This window comes from Elephas maximus, chromosome 4 (assembly GCF_024166365.1).
Source record: "Elephas maximus indicus isolate mEleMax1 chromosome 4, mEleMax1 primary haplotype, whole genome shotgun sequence".
In the NCBI taxonomy this organism is placed as follows: domain Eukaryota; kingdom Metazoa; phylum Chordata; class Mammalia; order Proboscidea; family Elephantidae; genus Elephas; species Elephas maximus.
Genome location: NC_064822.1, coordinates 74,299,397 through 74,316,885, shown reverse-complemented (window position 1 = coordinate 74,316,885; position 17,489 = coordinate 74,299,397). Strand labels below are relative to the sequence as shown.

Genomic DNA, 17,489 nt, shown 5'->3' with positions numbered 1-17,489 from the left:
TCCTTAGAAATGAGAATTGCAAGACTTCATGTCATGAACTTTGGACATGTTATCAGGAGGGATAAGTCCCTGGAGAAGGAAATCATGCTTTGTAAAGTAGAGGGTCACTGAAAAAGAGGAATACCCTCAGTGAGATGGATTGACACAGTGGCTGCAACAGTGGGCTCAATCATAGCAATGATTGTGAGGATGGTACAGGACTGTGCAGTGTTTTGTTCTGTTGTACATAGGGTTGCTCTGAGTCAGAACTGACTCAATGACACCTAATACCTAACAACTTATACTTCAGTATCTGAAAAGTGGGGAAAAGAATATATCTACCTCATAGAATGGTTAAGCACTCAATTATTAGCAAAGAGGTTGGCAGTTCGAACCCACCCAGAGGCACCTTGGAAGACAGGCCTGGTGATCTGCTTCCGAAAGGTCACAACCTTGAAAACCCTATAAAGCAGTTCTACTCTGCACACATGGGGTTGCCATGAGTTGAAATCAACTTGATGGCAACTAACAGCAATCTCATAGATAAAATAATGTACAAGGTTGCCATGAGTCAGAATCGACTCAACGGTAACAGGTTTTTTTTTGCAGGGTAGAAAGCATTTAGACAGTGTTTCTCAACCAGGGCTGATTTTGCCTCCCTCCCCACCCCAACTCCAGGGACATTTAGTGATGTCTGGAAACATCTTTGGCACCCTGATGGTGCAGTGGTTAAGAGCTTGGCTCCTAACCAAAAGGTCGGCAGTTTGAATCCACCAGCTGCTCCTTGGAAACCCTGTGGGGCAGTTCTGCTCAGTTCTATAGGGTAGCTATGAGTCAGAATCGACTTGACAGCGATGAGTTTGGGTTTTGGTTGGAAACATCTTTATTTGTCACATCTAGGGAGATGGTATTGGCATCTGATGAGTACAGGCCATGATGTTTAGCAACATCCAACAACATCTACAGGATAGCCCCCCAAACAGTTACACAGCCAGTTATATGGCCCAAAATGTCAATAGTGTCAAGGTTGAAGAACCCTGTCAGATTAATATATTACAAACAGGCAGTACATGTTTGATGCTATTATCATAATTTTCATCATCATCAGTGTCGTCTTCATAATCTTCTTGCTTCTCTTCCTCTTATTTGCTATTCATATATATATGAATATATATATTCTTATTTGTTATTCATATATATATATAGGGGTGTGCATTTGTATGTATGTGTACACAAAAACACAATCATGCTAGCTTATTAATATAATCACCTGCTAATAGTCTCAAACTTGCTCTCCAAATTCAGGTTTCATCGATTTAAACATCAACTTAGTATTTTCATAAATTTGAATTTGATTTTTCATGTGAATGGTTTCTATGAAAATCAGATTTAAATAAAGTAAAAGAAAAAACACTATGGCCAACTTTGGATTATCTTTGTTAGTAAAGGGAAATAGCAGTGTAAATAATCTGAAAACTGAACATACTTCTAAGCTAATTCGCATTTTGTATATGGCTTGTCTGTTTGATTTAATCTTAAAATTTTTTTTAAGTCATATAAAATTACTTTGTTTTACCTATGCTCAATATAAAAAAACTTCTTGGAAAACTAAAGCCAGGATGATATTTCTTCAATATGATAAAAGTATATAAAAGGTTATCTGTGGGTATGTGTGTGTGTATGTTATAAGGTGCACACACCTGCCCAGATAGAGGTTATCTATCATTCTCTCAATAGTGACCTCTTCTATGTCCTGGTTCCAGATTCTTTTTTCTATATATAAACATAATTTTATTGTAGATGATTAGTCCATTTCTTTCAGTGCTACCTATCTTGTTAAAAAAGAATGACTCCCAAATTTTTCTTCATATCAAATCCCATTTCTGACATCCAGATACATATTAAAAAAAAAACCAAACCCTGTGCCTATGAGTCGATTCCGACTCATAGTGACCTGTAGGACAGAGTAGAACTGCCCCATAGAGTTTCCAAGGAGTGCCTGGCGGATTCAAACTGCCGACCCTTTGGTTAGCAGCTGTAGCACTTAACCACTATGCCACCAGGTTTTCCCCAGGTACATATATTGAGTAGTAATTTTATAGCCCATCACCCATCTGTCAGTTTGTTATGTTGTGGTGGCTTGGGTGTTGCTATGATGCTGGAAGCTGTGCTACCGGTATTTCAAATACCAGCAAGGTCACCGGTGGAGGACAGGTTTCAGCGGAGCTTCCAGACTAAGACAGACTAGGAAGAAAGGCCAGTGATCTGCTGTAAATCAGCCAGTGAAAATCCTATGTATCACAATCATTGCGTCTGGTAAAGTAGAGGGCCAGCAAAAACAAGGGAAAGCCTCAGTGAAATGGATCGATGCAATAGCCACAACAATACACTAGAACACACCAACAGTCATGAAGGTGGCTCAGGACTAGGCAGCATTTCACTCTGTTGTCCACGTGGTCACCCAGACTCAGAGCTCACTCACTGTCAACTAACAATAACAACTTTATAGCTGGGATTGGATGCTTGAGATTCAAGTTCAAAACCAGATTATTGAATCTTTATCCCTTTTCTCATGTAAGTAAATCATATCCCCATCTATTCAGTTGTGGTTATTCAGAATAAATTTTTAAAAAGGAAGACACTAGAACTATTATTTAACTGAGTCTGGAAGTTCTGGTTAAATGCAGTAAGGACATGCCTACTTTTATGCATTGCTTTCTCTCCCAAGTATGTTGTCGTTAGGTGCGGTGGAGTCAATTTTGACTGATAGACACCCCATGTGACAGAGTAGACATACACTATAGAGTTTTCTTGGCTATAATCTTTGGAGAAGCAGATTGCCAGGTCTCTCTTGTGGAGCTGCTGGGCGGGCTCGTACTGCCTTTCATTTAGCAGCTGAGTGCTTAACTGTTTGCGCCACCAGGGCTTCTTCCTAAAGCATAGTCAGTGTAAATACTCTTCTGACCCACATCTTGACTTCACCAGAAAACTAAAGTTAAAGGAGGTTTTGGAAAAGAGTAACTCTTCTTCCTATGCAGCAAAAAAACAACTCTCTCTGTGTGTGTGTGTGTGTGTAAAAATAATAAAATATAGTATGTTTCTGAATTATTTAAACATGTGGATTTTTTAAACGTGAATTTTTTAAAGATGCTTTTATTTATTTTTTTTAAAAGACACTAAAGGCATAGTTTTAAAATGAGAAAGTTCTATAAATGTTTTTAGTGATTTCCCTAAGGAAAAATTTCCTCTTAGAAATGACTGTTTCTTTCTTTCTTCTTACCACAAGTTTATAACATTTCTCTCCGTTGATACGTCAGCGCGGTCCTCTTTGACACTGTGGCACTGTTTTTTCCAGGCCTAGGATCAGAGTTCACAGGCGTGCAGTCTCCATTTGGAACAGTCTGTGGGTTGGGACAGTTTGTGCTTTGTCTCACTCTCAGAAACCAAGAATAACCTAATGGGAAAGAAGCATAGCTAGAATATTTTGAAGATAAAGAAGTCTCCTGATAATTGTGACTCATCATTTTTGAGTCTGTTTTTCTTGAGGAAAAGGATGACATTTGGTGTATAAAATATAAACAACTCTCCCTAAGTTAACAAGTACTGTTTCTTTAAAATGATAAAGCCTTGTATTTACTTATATAAAGTTCCTTTTTAAGATATCTCACAAGTATAGCTTGGCATCAAGTAAATACTTTTTATAAAGCAAATTTCTTTTTTTCGTAGCTTCTTCTTGAGTACTTTTTTGGGGGGATAGTTTTCTGAATGAATGTTGGGATTTTCAACAGCCTTTGAGAACCAGACAACTGTTTTAAGTGTGTACCTGTTATGCTACCTCCATTCCCTGCTTACTGCCTAAACTGGAAGCAACTAGGAAGGAAATACTCATAAAAAAGGAATACTCACTCATAAGTAGCCATGGATAAGGAAAAATACCAACATGCCTATTTTAAGGAGCCCTGGAGGTGCAGTGATTAAGTTCGGCTGCTAACCAAAAGGTCAGCAGTTCAAATCCACCAGCCGCTCCTTGGAACCCCTATGGGGGCAGTTCTGTTCTGTCCTACAGGGTCCCTATGAGTCAGAATCGACTCGACAGCAACAGTTTGGTTTTTTAGTTCATTAAGAGTGAGACCCCTGTTGCTTAAATGTTAATTGTGCCGCGATTATTCAAAGTAGCTGCTTGGAGCTATTTGTCGTATAACATAGGGTTGCTACGAGTGGAATTGACTCAACGGTGCTGGGTTTGGTTTTTTTTCGGTTTATATGCAAATTTGTTTATCTCAGAATCCAGAAAGATTCTCCATTTATCACTTTTGACGATACCGGTGCTTTAGTTGTTTTGCATTTCTTCCATTTCCTTTGAAACGTTAGGCCTTCGAATTGGGTTTAATCTTTTGTAATCAGAAGTGTTATTTGAGAAAGAGGTGTAAAGCTAGTCTGATGGGTTGTCTTCTAGAACATTCAAAATGGAAACCAAAACCTAGGAGCACGTTCCACTTCTTGGAAGAAGACTGTGCTGTGGACTGGTGGTGGGCAATGTAGTGGCTGTTTAGTCAGTAAATAAGAATAAACCTTTTAGTGTGGTAATATTTTTCGGTTTTTACTCCTTTGAGATGAACTCATATGTTGCATGGTAGTGTAATGCAGTATTTAAAAGAATTGACTAATTACATTTAGTATAATTGTTAAATGTAACAAACAGTAGTGTTCCCTCTCTCCCTTCCTCCTTTACTTTCTTTTTTTTTTTAATTCTTTTTCAAAAGGTTTCCTAAATACTTGAGGCATTAATAAATACTAGACTGAAATAACACTATCTGATTATTTCACACTTCTGCGTATTCCCCAGGGACACCAAACACTTTCTAAAGTACTCACTGTGAAAACAACAACAAAAAAAAGTCATAAAGCAATAATAACAAAAAGCTCCCTTAGTGACCAGATCATTCCACTTGCTAAGTGAGGGGAGAAAAGCATTCTAGGCAGAAGAGACTGGAGTGACATTTGAAGAGCACCAAGGAAGCCATGTGGGCTAGAATAGAGGGATCCAGGAGGAAAGTAGTGAAGTTGCCTCTGAAAGGTGGAGATCATGTAGGGCTTTTTACTCTGAGTAATTTGGATCACATGGGGGAAGTTTTGAGCAGAAATGTTGCAGAATCTGATTTACATTTTAAAATAATTATTTTGGCTGTTTATTGAGAAGAGAATGAAGAGCAAGTGGTAGGGTAGTGAAGAATGGAAGCAGAAATACCACCAGTTAATAGCCTGGTGATTCAGACCAAGATGGTAACAGAAAAACGGAGTGAAGTGATTGGATTTTGGATATATTTGGATGGTAGAGCCCACAGGACTGGCTGATAGATTGGACGTAGTATGGAACAAAGAGGAATCAAGCACAGCTCCAAGTTTATTTGCCACAGGAACTAGAAAGATAGAATTGCCATTAGCTGACTTGGGAAGTCTAGCATGAAGCAAGTTTTGGGAAGTTCAGTTCAGGTTTGGACATGTTATATTTGAGGTATCTAATAGATGCAAATGGTTTGTGCTCCACTGCTAACCCTAAAGGTAGACAGTTCAAACCCACCCATTGGTACCATGGAAGATAGGTCTTGCAGTCTGCTTCCATTAAGATTACAGCCAAGAAAATTCTACGGAGTAGTTCTACTCTGTAACACATGGAGTGGCCATGAATTGGAATCGACCCTGTGGCAACTCACAACAGCAACAATAGACGTCCAAATGAATATACCTAATAGATAGTTTGCATTCAGAGCTCAGGTGGCGGAATGGTTAAGCACTTAGCTGTTAACGGAAAGGTCAGTGGTTCAAACCGAGCTACTCCACAGGAGTAAAGACCTGATGATCTGCTTCTGTGATGATTATAGCCTAGGAAACTCTTTGGGACAGTTGTACTCTGTCATATGTGGTTGCTATGTGCTGGAATTGATTCGACAGCACACAACAAGTTGGCAAATATGGGTCTAGAGTTCTGAGAAACAGTCTGGACTGGAGAAATAATTTTGGTGGTTATCAGATTTTAAACGAGACGAGGTGTGGTCATTGATGGATGTGGGCAGAGAAGAGGTGCAGGGATTGTGCCCTGGAGCACTTTAACATTACTTGGTTGGAGATGAGAAGGTTCAGAAAAAGATCTTCAAGTGACGGCCAGTGAAACTGGAGTAAAATTAGGAGAAAGTATTTCAAGGAGGAATCACCTGCTTCCAGTGTTGTTGATAGGTTAAATAGCATAATGACTGAGAATTGACCGTTGGAATTTAGCAAAGTATAGTGGAGAGATCAGAGCAAAGGCCAAATTGCAGTGAGTTTAAAAGAAGATAAGAGAATTTTAATCAGCTAATAGCCCCTTTTTGGTGCACGTGGTTAATGCATTTGGCTGCTAACTGCAAGGCTGGAAGTTCAAGTCCACCCGGATGTGCCTCAGAAGAAAGGCCTGGCAGTCTACTTCCCACAAATCAGCCATTGCAAACCCTGTGGAGGACACTTCTACTATGACACACAGATGGGTCACCACAAGTCAGAATCCACTTGACAGCAGCTGGTTTTAATTATAGACAGTTTTCCATAGTGTTTTGCTAAAAGAGGAGCAGAGAAATAGGTGGGACAGTAGGTAGAAAGGAGCGCGGGGCCAAGTAGGTCTTATTTAATGGTGAGAGAAATAACTGTGAAATAATAGCATGTATGTATGCTGATGAAATGACTCAGTAAAGAAGGAAAATTGATGATGTAAGAAAAGTAGAGGAGAAATGCTGTCAAAGTGTTTGTACGGGTAGAGGACGTTGGTGTCTCCTGCACACCTGGGACGGATTGGCCTTAGGAGCATGAAAACTGTTCCTCGATAATGTAATAGGAAGGAAGGCAGAGCATATGGATAAGAGATGAGGAGATATGGTAAGGAAAATTATGGAGGTTCCTTTCTAACTTCATTTTATTTAGAAATTAGAAAATGAGATCATCATCTCAGAGCAGAAAACTGGAAGGAAGCTATTGGGGAATCAGTGTTAGAGGTTTACAGAGAAAGTAGAAGATATAAATACTTGTCTAAGACAGTGGAAGATTATATGATCTAGGAACAAGTTTTCTCAGGCTTAGCCTTATTGACATTTCAGGTCAGATACTTCTCTTGTTATAGGACGTTTAGTGTATCCCTGGCCTCTTACCCACTAAATGGCAGTAGCACTCTCCCCATTCAGTTATAACCAAAAGTGTCTCCAGATATAGCCAAATGTCACCTGGGTCAAAAGTGCCCTTAGTGGAGAACCACTGGGCTAGGGAAATGTGTGATTGTCAGGGAGTATTAACAGCCTAGGTGAGGTTCATGGTCATGAATTTAACATGTGACTATTCAGCACGATTCTGTTATATTCAGCTGCACAGGTGCAGGTATAGGATAGTCAAAAAGATTTAACCAGGATTGGAGTTTTGCCAGATGAGTACAATGAAGAGAGAAGAGGAGAGTCAGGGAGTGATTTTAATAATTGATCGTTGAATTTTAAGTGGATAAGGATGAAATTGAGGAAAGAGGTGCTATAGATTGTAAATACTCCTGGGGTCAAAGAATTATTAGGATTGGTGTTCTAAAGGGAGTGACATAATGTTAGGGATTTTCAAAAATCACCTACTCCATGTTGGTGTCTAGGAAGGAAATCTCAGATGGAGGAAGTGCAGGACGAGCTCATCCACAGGCTGACCATTGGTCGGAGCGCTGCTCAGAAGAAGTTCCATGTGCCACGGCAGAATGTGCCAGTCATCAACATCACTTACGACTCCACGCCAGAGGATGTGAAGACATGGTTACAGTCGAAGGGATTCAACCCCGTGTAAGTCTTTCTGGGAACAGTTTACAATTTTGTATGTAAATCATGGATTGTTCTCATTTTGGTCCCTGAGATGTCACAGATGACTCTTAAAAAACAATAGAGCCCAGACTGCACTATGTTCCATAGTTAGGAAATGACTATAGCTATTCATAGCTAAAAAGAACTGGGAAAAACAGCAGAAATAGCTATCATTTGGTGGCACCCCATTTTCTAATTGGGGGTATCTGTTCATCCTTCATCACTTAAGCAAATAGCAGCTCTGAGACCGGCCAGCTTTCTTTCTCTCTTCAGGTTACACAGGGCAGGATTATGGCCTTCTCCTGCAGGCCATAGAGCATCATCTTCCCTTCTGCTGCAGGGTTTAGTTAGTATCTCCGGCAAATGAAAAATAGGTAACTTTACCTGTCGTAGATTATAATCTAATACTTTTCCTTTAGTAAACACATGGTAAAGCTCTATTACCTATAATCTAATAATTTATAAACATTTTATGTGCTTTTGGTGTGAACTATTTGAATATAGATCTTAACATATTAAAACTCATTTACCCAGGATGATTGAAAAATGAGGTACACTGGTTAGTCAAATGCCTGGTTACTGAAATGTGATCTGTTCCTTCTTTGTTCAGATTGTTCACATTTCAAGGAATTAGAATTAAATATGATGCACAATAGTGATACTGAACCCAATTTGCTCTTTCTGATACCCTATAATCAATGATCGTGTATCACCTCAGGGCCATCGTCATGAAATTCTTTTGTCATTGTCCTGACAGAGCACTTAGTGCCATTTAATAAGATTTTCAGTTTTTAGAACACTAGAAAAGAGAGGTTACTAGCAGGACCACAAAATTTTCTTTTGTTTTTTTCTAGGTAATATTTTTAAGTCTACATTTTTTTTTTTTTTAGGACTGTCAATAGTCTTGGAGTATTAAATGGTGCACAACTTTTCTCTCTCAATAAGGATGAACTGAGGACAGTCTGCCCTGAAGGGGCCAGAGTCTTTAGCCAAATCACTGTACAAAAAGCTGCATTAGAGGTATGACTTGTCAACCTAAGGTGATATTTTTCTGCATTAGTCAAGAGTATGAACTGCAAATTGTTGAAAGCCCTGGAAACCACTGTATACATCCCTATTGGCCAATGCCCCCTCTTACAGAACTGAATGAAATTTGATTCAGCTTTTGTATAATTTGTTGCTGGAGATCTTTAATGGCCATTTGCAGGGGGATTAATTTGTTGTAAGTGCTCATGCAAAAGCAAGCTTGAACATACAGTTTTGAACATTTAACAAAAAGGTTTATGTTTTAATTGTATATGCAGTAACTAGTTTTGTAGGCATTTTAGTTTTGACACAGTAATGGGCATTCACTTCTGAGTGAGTAAATACCGTAAGAGGCCAGAACTCTTTTACCTCTTCTTAGTATTCAGTTCAGAGCTTCTAATAGGATAGGTTATAAGGATTTAAACATGTGGCTGTGTGTCTGAGGCCTCGTTATACACCTAAATAATTGGGAAAAGATTAGGTAAGAATTATTGAAAATTGAGACCTTTAAGAATAAGAACCTAGTCATTGTTGTCTGTATGAAATCAGGGGAGCTGATGTTTTCCAGGTTGGCCATACTTCCAACACTGTGCTTTAATTCAAACAAGCTGTGTAAGGGGAGCAGTTTCTAGTTGTTACATCTCACAGCTCTTAATAACTTTCATGAAAATTATACTTGGACTTAAAAGGATATAGACCTTGGAGTAAAATGGATACACAATTACCTTTTATAGGCATGTAATCTAAATTCAACAATTAATAACCCAGACTAAAATAGCTACATGTATACAGCCCTGTAACCATTCTTAGCTTCCCTTGGAAGCTTTTCCTACAACATTTATTTTGGGGCCCTACTGGTGGCACAGTAGTTAAGCGTTTGGCTGCTAACCAAAAGGTCGGCAGTCCAAATCCTCACAGCTGCTCCTTGGAAACCCTATGGGGCAGTTCTCTCCTACCAGGGTCACTATGAGTCAGAATTGACTCAATGGCAATGGGTTTTTGGTTTTTTTTTTTTGACCTTAGGGTTTGGTATGATTGCTTTCCATGTGTTAAGTTATATGTAAGGACTATATCTTTTCTGAAGTAGTTGTGTTGTTATACATTCTAATTATGCTGAGAGTATTTATATTAATTAAATTAATAGCTGAGCTCTTAGCCACTGTGCCACCAGGGTTCAGTCTTATTAAAGGTGTGATAGAAAATTCCATATTCCTAAAATTTGCAATTTTTTTTTTCAGTACAGAACTGCCCAACACTGCCCTTTGCCCTCAACACCCATTTCATCATGGTCTCTTGCTGCCTTTTCCTCTGGATGTGAATCACGGCAGAGGCTGGCTGTCTGAGATTCTTCACACTCCTCAGCCACCTTCCCACCTCACCCTTCTCTTTCATCTAGTTTCCTCTTTTAGATAAATCCCCTGAGTTGCCAGAGACCTCTGTGGATGAAAGTGGAATAAGGAGGGTGCAGAGGGATCGTAGGTAGGGCTGGGAAAAGAGAAAAAAACAGCATGATATCAGAGGGTCAGAACTGGATGACGGGAAACTTGGCATATTCCCAGCGCATTCTATTTGGCCCTGATTTAAAATCTCCTAAAGGGAGATTTTTTTTTTTTTTTTAAAGGGAGATGAGTATCTTGCTTGAGATCAAAGAGGGTTCTTTGATAATTTACCATCTATATTGTATTGAGTGTACACACATCCTCTTTCTCCCAGGGAATCCAAAGCGTTCTACATGTATTGTCGATTTATCATTATCATGTTTAAGTGAAAAGTATGTGGGATGAATTGCCTTAAGACATTTTATAAATTAAAAAAAATTATCAATGTGATGTTAGTGAAGCCCAGAAGCATTACTTGCATGAGGGGCAGCCTTCAGTTTCCCCCAAGAGATATTAAAAGAAAAACACAGAAGGATTTTTACCCTGAGGTATTTCATTACAAGAAGTGTATCCTACACAAACCAGTAACCATCTTGTCTGAACCATGTTTATTTTTCAGGATAACAGTGGCAGCTCCGAGTTGCAAGAAATTATGCGAAGACGACAGGAAAAAATCAGTGCTGCTGCTAGTGATTCAGGAGTGGAATCTTTTGATGAGGGAAGCAGTCACTAATTTGTTTGTTTGTTATTGAACTCCATTATTCTTGGCATTATTCCAACGTGCTTTGTTTTAAGAAGCCATGAAGGGAAGGTCATATTTTTATTTCTTGGTACAGTTAATTTATCACCATAAAGAAACAATGCAAACCTGAGTAAGCAGAGAACTTGCTTCTGGGCCCATTATTTTTATGAAAACTGAAAAATTTTAAACTGAATTTTTCGACCTTGAGAAATACTTTGCCTACTTCACCAAGGTGAGGTTTTCTTTATTGAATTACTATTTTATCCACATCTCAGTGTATAATCAGGAATTTTTTAACAATGATGAGTTTATTTATTGCAACAAAGCAAAGATATTGCCCATGATTTAAAATCTAAGCAATTTCAATTTGGGCTGTCATGTAGTGTCTGTCATTTTGAGCGTAGCTTACTTTAGGCTAACTTTTTCTTTCTCAGGTCTCTTTTTTGACATACTCAATGATAGAATATTTAGATTAATTTAAAGTTCTTCATGCCAACAGTTTAAAAAAAAATTAAAACATTTGAATGAACTGTTAAGTACAAGGCCTTGAACATGCAAATAGAAACCTATGGAGCATTCCCAAGACATTTAATTTATCATGGCTCTGTTCATCGTAATTCCTTGTATAGCTTGTATTTTGATTTTGTTTATATTCTGCTTATTATGTATACTGTATTCTTATATATGAGAAAGCACAAGTGGAAAAAAGGTCATATTTACTCAAAATCTGTCAAAAGAAAGTAGTCTGCATTGATGTGTGTTACAGTATTTTGCTTAATGAAGGCCTCAGTTCTGGATACTGATATAAGCAGTTAAGAAATTGGGGCCACCTAATGTGTTTATCTGTGTCAAGTTTTTCTTGTAATGAGAAGCACTTAATTTACACCTATTTTAATCCTGTGAAAGATTCCTAGATACAGAAAAGAAAGATACCTAACTGTCAACAAATGTTATTTTTGGAAACATGATTTTTGTCATTAGGTGTTGTATTATTTCACATATATAAAATAGATGTTATGTAAGAATGTTGTATATTTTAACATAAATCCATTTAGGGAGATTGCCTAGATTCATTAATTTTCATAGTGCCTTTTTCACATGAGTCAGCTGGAAAGTCTGCAATAAACAGTATTTGCTGTATGTCAATAAATGTTTTCTGTCTCTTTGACAAAAAAAAAGATCTTTGGTAGAGTGGGTACCACTGTTGGGTGGAACGGGAGAAACAGAGCTTCACTTTTTTTTTTTTTTAACTAGTTTCTAGTCTATTTCTGAATGGGCGAAACACTAGAATACTTTCTTCAATCTTTTTATCTTCTGCCCATCTCTCATTTCATCATCTTTTCCTTCTGCTGTCAAGTCAGTTGGTCACAGTAGTAAAAACATACTTACACAACATGTATGGTTGCTATGTGCTGCCACGTAGATGCTTTATTAGATGTCTACAATAACTGTAAGTTGTATTTTTATAGATGAGGCGATTTAGGTTTGTAGGGCTGATTAATTTTCCCAAGATCAGGAGGGAATTCTTTCCATCTGTGAGTCCATCCATAACACTGCCCCTTGACAAAGCGGGACAGTGGTAAGAAAGAAAAAGAACCATTTTAAATCTTCCCTAACTCATAAGCACTGACACTCAGTTATAACTTAGCCCTTATTGAAAATGTTTGAAACTGTAGGGATAAGACAAAAGAAAAGTTAAAATACCCAGTGTGTAGTTTACCTGTTAAAAGAATTAGTATAATTTATGCATATGTTTTATGCAAAATTAAAGTATCACAGAGATAGTAATTGCAGAAAGCATTTACCACTTTAGTGCTCTGGGGACAGAGAAGAGTTAGGATTAATGGAATTTAGAAGCTTGAAGAAGAGACTGTACGGTGTTTGCATCCAGACATGTAAGCAGTTTGGTATGGGTTTCTCGGAAGTTTGGAAGAAGGACCCTACAAAGCCAATAGACCTCTGAGAAAGGGGCACAGCAAAGCTGGTGCCGTTGCCTCATTAATTTTGAAAAGAATTCAGGAAGTCTGTGGAACTGGACTTGGACCTCTGAGGACAGCATGCTGGCGAGTTGGTGCTTTAATCCCTTGAGTGGGTACGATGAGGCTGGTTCTAGGCATGTGAGGAATGCAGTTAAAATGTATCTTAATGTCCTTGTTTAGTCATGCTATTATCTTTGTAATGTCTAGGTTAGTTTTAATAGAGTTATTCTTTCTTCATTATGGGTCTTATTTTCTTCTTTGTATGCTTGATAATTTTAAATTGGTTGCCAGACATTCTGAATTTTACCTTGTTAGGGGCTAGATATTTTTGAATTTCTGTAAATATTATTGAGCTTTTTTTTGTGATACTGTTAAGTTACTTGGAAAGAGTTTTTTTCTTTCTTTTAAGCTTTGTTAGGTTGAACTAGAGCAGCATTTACTGTAGGGCTAATTTTACCCCAATACTGAGGCAAAACTCTTCTGAGTACTCAACTTATTATTACATGAATTACAATGTTTTCCACTCTGACAGGTGGGAATAAAAACTCTTTCTAGTCCTTTGTGAACTTTGAGAATTGTTTCTTCTAATCCTCTCAGGCGGTTCTTTCCTTACCCTTAGGCAGTCTTCTCATATGTGTGCAGCTAATACTTAGCTGAAGACTCTATGAACACTGTGCAGATCTCAACTTAGAGAGTCTACTGGACTCCATGTGGGTTCTCCTGCGTTGTACCACAGCTTGAAAACAATCTGCAGGCAGAAGGCTGGGGCAGTCATAGGGTTCTCCTCATTTATTTTCCATCTTGCAGTGATCACTGTCATCCATTACCTGGTATCCAATATATTGAAAACCATACTTTCATATACCTTGTTTGTTTGTTTTTAATTGTTTAGGCTGCAAGATAAATCCAGTCTCTCCAACTCCATCTTGACCAAAAGTAGAAGTTCAGTCTTACTGTGCTTTTTAAAACCTTTTATTGTACTAAAATTCTGATGGCACTTTTTTCCTCTCACTTGAAAAATGTTATCTCGTTGATTTTGTCCTGCATTATTTCTGATAAGTTAGCCGTTGTTCATTTTTTCCCCTCTGGCAGCTTTCACAGTTTTTTTTTTTTCTGTATCTTTTAGTTTCAGCATTTTGATTATAAAGTTCCTAGATGTAGTTTTCTTGGCATTTAATCCTGTTTGGAGTTCAACAGATTTCTGGATTTGTAAGTTAATGCTTTTCCATTTTTCCTTCCAGTATTATTTTTCTGCTCCTTTCTTGCCCTTTCCCTCTTCTCATCCTCCTATTATTTCATACATATTAGTGCACTTGTTGTAACCAAAGTTCCCTGAAGCTCTGTTGATTATTTTTAATTTTTTCCTCTGTTCTTCAGATTAGAAAATTTCTGTTGATCTGTACTCCAGCTCATCAGCTCTTTTTTCTGTAATCTTGTTTTCCAGTCTGCTGTTCAGCTTATCCAGAAAATGTTTCTTTTCAGTTGTTTCCGTAAGTTCTAGAATTTCCATTTAGTTTTTTTTTATAACTTCCATTTCTCTGTTGAGACTATCTATTCACTCATTAAAATAATATTTTCCTTTAACTCTTTGAGAATATATTTCTATCTTCCTTCTTCCTGTTTTGTTTCTGTTTTTCCTTATTTCTTTAACACAAAAAGGCTACATTATAGTGTTTATCTGCTAAATCCAACATTTGGACCAGTTCAGGGCCAGTTTCTATTGATTGCTTTTTTTTTTTCTTCCCCCACTGTGGCTCCTATTTTTCTGTTTCTTTGTATGTGTAGTAATATTTCATTGCATACTTGACATTGTAGATGATGTGTTTCAGATACTCTAAATTCTGGTATCTTCTCCGAAGGGTGTTTATTATCGTTACAGCAGGAAGTTTGGTATGGCTGATCACTTTGAATTGTGTAGCCTTGGTTTCATTATTTCTTAGGATAGATTATGGAAAGTGTAAGGTGTTCTATAAGATCTTCTAACTCAGTGGGTCTCTATCCACAAACTATCTCTCCCTTTGGAATCTTGTTGGGGCTTGGTTTTAGGCTTTGTTTGTACTTATCAAGAGTAGTGCTTAGTGCGTGATACCAATTTCTGCTCCTTTCTAGGCTGCCCCACCAGATGCATCCCTGGGGAAGTCTTATCCCTCAAGCCTTGTCTATGACGTGGAGTATAATTTCCCCTAGCCACAGACATTCCTGCTGTCCCTGAAAATGAGCACACAGACTCTTTCAGTCTGTGGAAATACAGGGATAAAACACACCCACATGCATGTTTGTGTACACACACACGCAAGCACACACATTGATAAGAAATAGCGGAAATCACTGGTCCAGATCCTATATATTCTCTCTTCCACGAAGGTCCTTGCAGGTGAACATGAAGGTAGACTGGGCTCTAATCCATTCATGGCAGCAGTTACACCAGGAAATATAGCTGTCTCAGTGTTACTCAATGTTCAGCTGTTACTTCTAAGGCTTACTCTTTTTTTGTGTGTTTAAGATAAATGCCCAGAATATTTTGTATCTCAGCTGGAGGCTCAAGGTGTTAACTAGATCTGTTCATTTTTGCTGGGCTGGACCTTCAGTGTTCCCCAGAACAGCTTGACTTCTGGTGACTCTCTTCCATTCTCAACCTTGTAAAAGCCACTCTGGTAAGCATTGGGTAATTTTGTCCTATGCCAAAGGTTCATGGTAGGCTTGCTTACAGATTTCTGTGACCACTGCACAAATTCCTCCAATCTGGTACCCCTCCTCAGAAATTCTAGCCACTTCATGTTCCCTGAACTCTGAACTTTGCTTCCTCAGCGTAGCAAGACCAATGTGTTCTGCCTGAATCCTGACTTGCTACACTGCAGTTGGGAAATGTCCCCAGGCAGAGAGCCAATGAGTTTTCCTTATCCTAAGGATTGTAGTCTAGAACTGCTTATTAAAGGTGATCAATGAATTGTATTTTCCCTTCCCTTTCCCCCCTAAGGGGCATTGAGTCAGGGAGAGCTAATGTGATAATGTAAAACTCTTTCATACTTTTCTTGAAGAAAAATTGTAGGACAGTTTGAGATTTAGTTGTTTTCTAAAATTAAATCTATAGAGGCTTCATAGCGGGTGGGGCAGGGTCTTCTCACTTTCTTCTCAGTGCTTGGATAAGGAAGCTGGAACAATATTAGAAAGTTGTGCAGACTCAGTAAAGGAAGTTATATACAAAGTAGTTGATTCTTAGTAGAAGACAATGATCATTCAATAAATGTTTAGTAAACATCTAAGAATTGGATGTTCAGAGAGGCAGAGCCAAGATGGCGGAATAGACAGATGCTTCCAGTGAGCCCTTTTTACAACAAAAACCTGAAAAAACAAGTGAAATGAGTATATTTATGACAATCTAGGAGCCCTGAGCATCAAAGACAGGCTTAGAAAATGAACTGAGGGGCAGGGGGAAGAAGAGACAGTTCAGAAGTGGAGAGGAGTTACAGGACCTGAATTGCAGGCACCATTCCTGGGAGTGGCGACAGCAGGCTGGTACTAGCATTCGACAAAAGCAGCCAGCCGCACAGCCTACTCACACCTCCGGAGCCAGAGAAGAACGGCGCTCTCGGCAAAAGCCAAGTACTTGCGTATATTTTACTGCACCCTCCCTGCCCAAGGCGGCTTCACCGACTGACTGCCCTGGGCCTGAGATAGGCCCTGTTTATCGCCTAGAGCCATCCTCCCAGCCTTGGAGAAGGAATAAATTTGCAATTGGGGGAAAAAAACCAAACCAAAACTACAAGAAATACTAAAGGGAGTTCTTTGGTTAGAAAATCAGTAATATCAGGTATCAACCCAAGACTAGAACACTGGGCAGAGCAATCAGAAGTCAACCCAGACAGGGAAATCAAAAAAATAAATCAAGATGAAAAAAACAAAACAGTAACAGCGATGTTATTATGTAAAAGAAGACAACATTAAAACAATAAGGAGGGACTAAGAAATGTAATCATAGATCTTCCATATGGAGAGAAAGATAAGGCGATACAAAGAAATAAAAGTTAGGTTTAAATTTAGAAAAATAGGGGTAAATAAGGTAACCACAGAGAAGACAAACTATCCTACACATCAAAATAAAATACAAGAAAAAAATACAGACTCAGCAGAAACAAAATCAACAACAACAAATATGAGGGGAGGATGCTATATAATCTACTCAGCACATAAAATTAAGTGGGAAAAAGAAACTGTCAACAACACACAAAAAAAGACATCAATATGATAGCCCTAAATTCATACCTGTCCATAATTACGCTGAATGTAAATGGACTAAATGCACCAATAAGGAGACAGAGAGTGGCAGAATGGATTAAAAAACACGATCCATCTATATGCAGCCTACAAGAGACATACCTTAGACTTAGAGACAAAACAAACTAAAACTTAAACGATGGAAAAAATAAGCAATCAAAAAAGAGCAGGAGTGGCAATATTAATTTCTGACAAAATAGGCTTTAAATTCATCATAAAGGATAAGGAAGGACACTATATAATGATTAAAGGGACA

General features: G+C 38.2%; 1 protein-coding gene across 4 annotated transcripts in view; it reads left to right on the top strand.

Moving 5' to 3' along the window:
- EPS8 (epidermal growth factor receptor pathway substrate 8) overlaps positions 1–12,274 on the top strand; it is a 210,915-nt gene extending 198,641 nt beyond the window's left edge. For 2 of the 4 annotated variants that reach the window (XM_049882554.1, XM_049882552.1), the window contains 3 exons: positions 7,634–7,814; positions 8,723–8,852; positions 10,857–12,274. In XM_049882554.1, coding sequence (XP_049738511.1) covers positions 7,634–7,814; positions 8,723–8,852; positions 10,857–10,970 — 425 coding nt within the window. In that variant the 3' untranslated portion in view covers positions 10,971–12,274. The remainder of the gene's footprint in view (positions 1–7,633; positions 7,815–8,722; positions 8,853–10,856) is intronic. The other 2 variants (XM_049882556.1, XM_049882555.1) reach the window with 1 other exon arrangement.
- Positions 12,275–17,489: the final 5,215 nt, after the last annotated feature.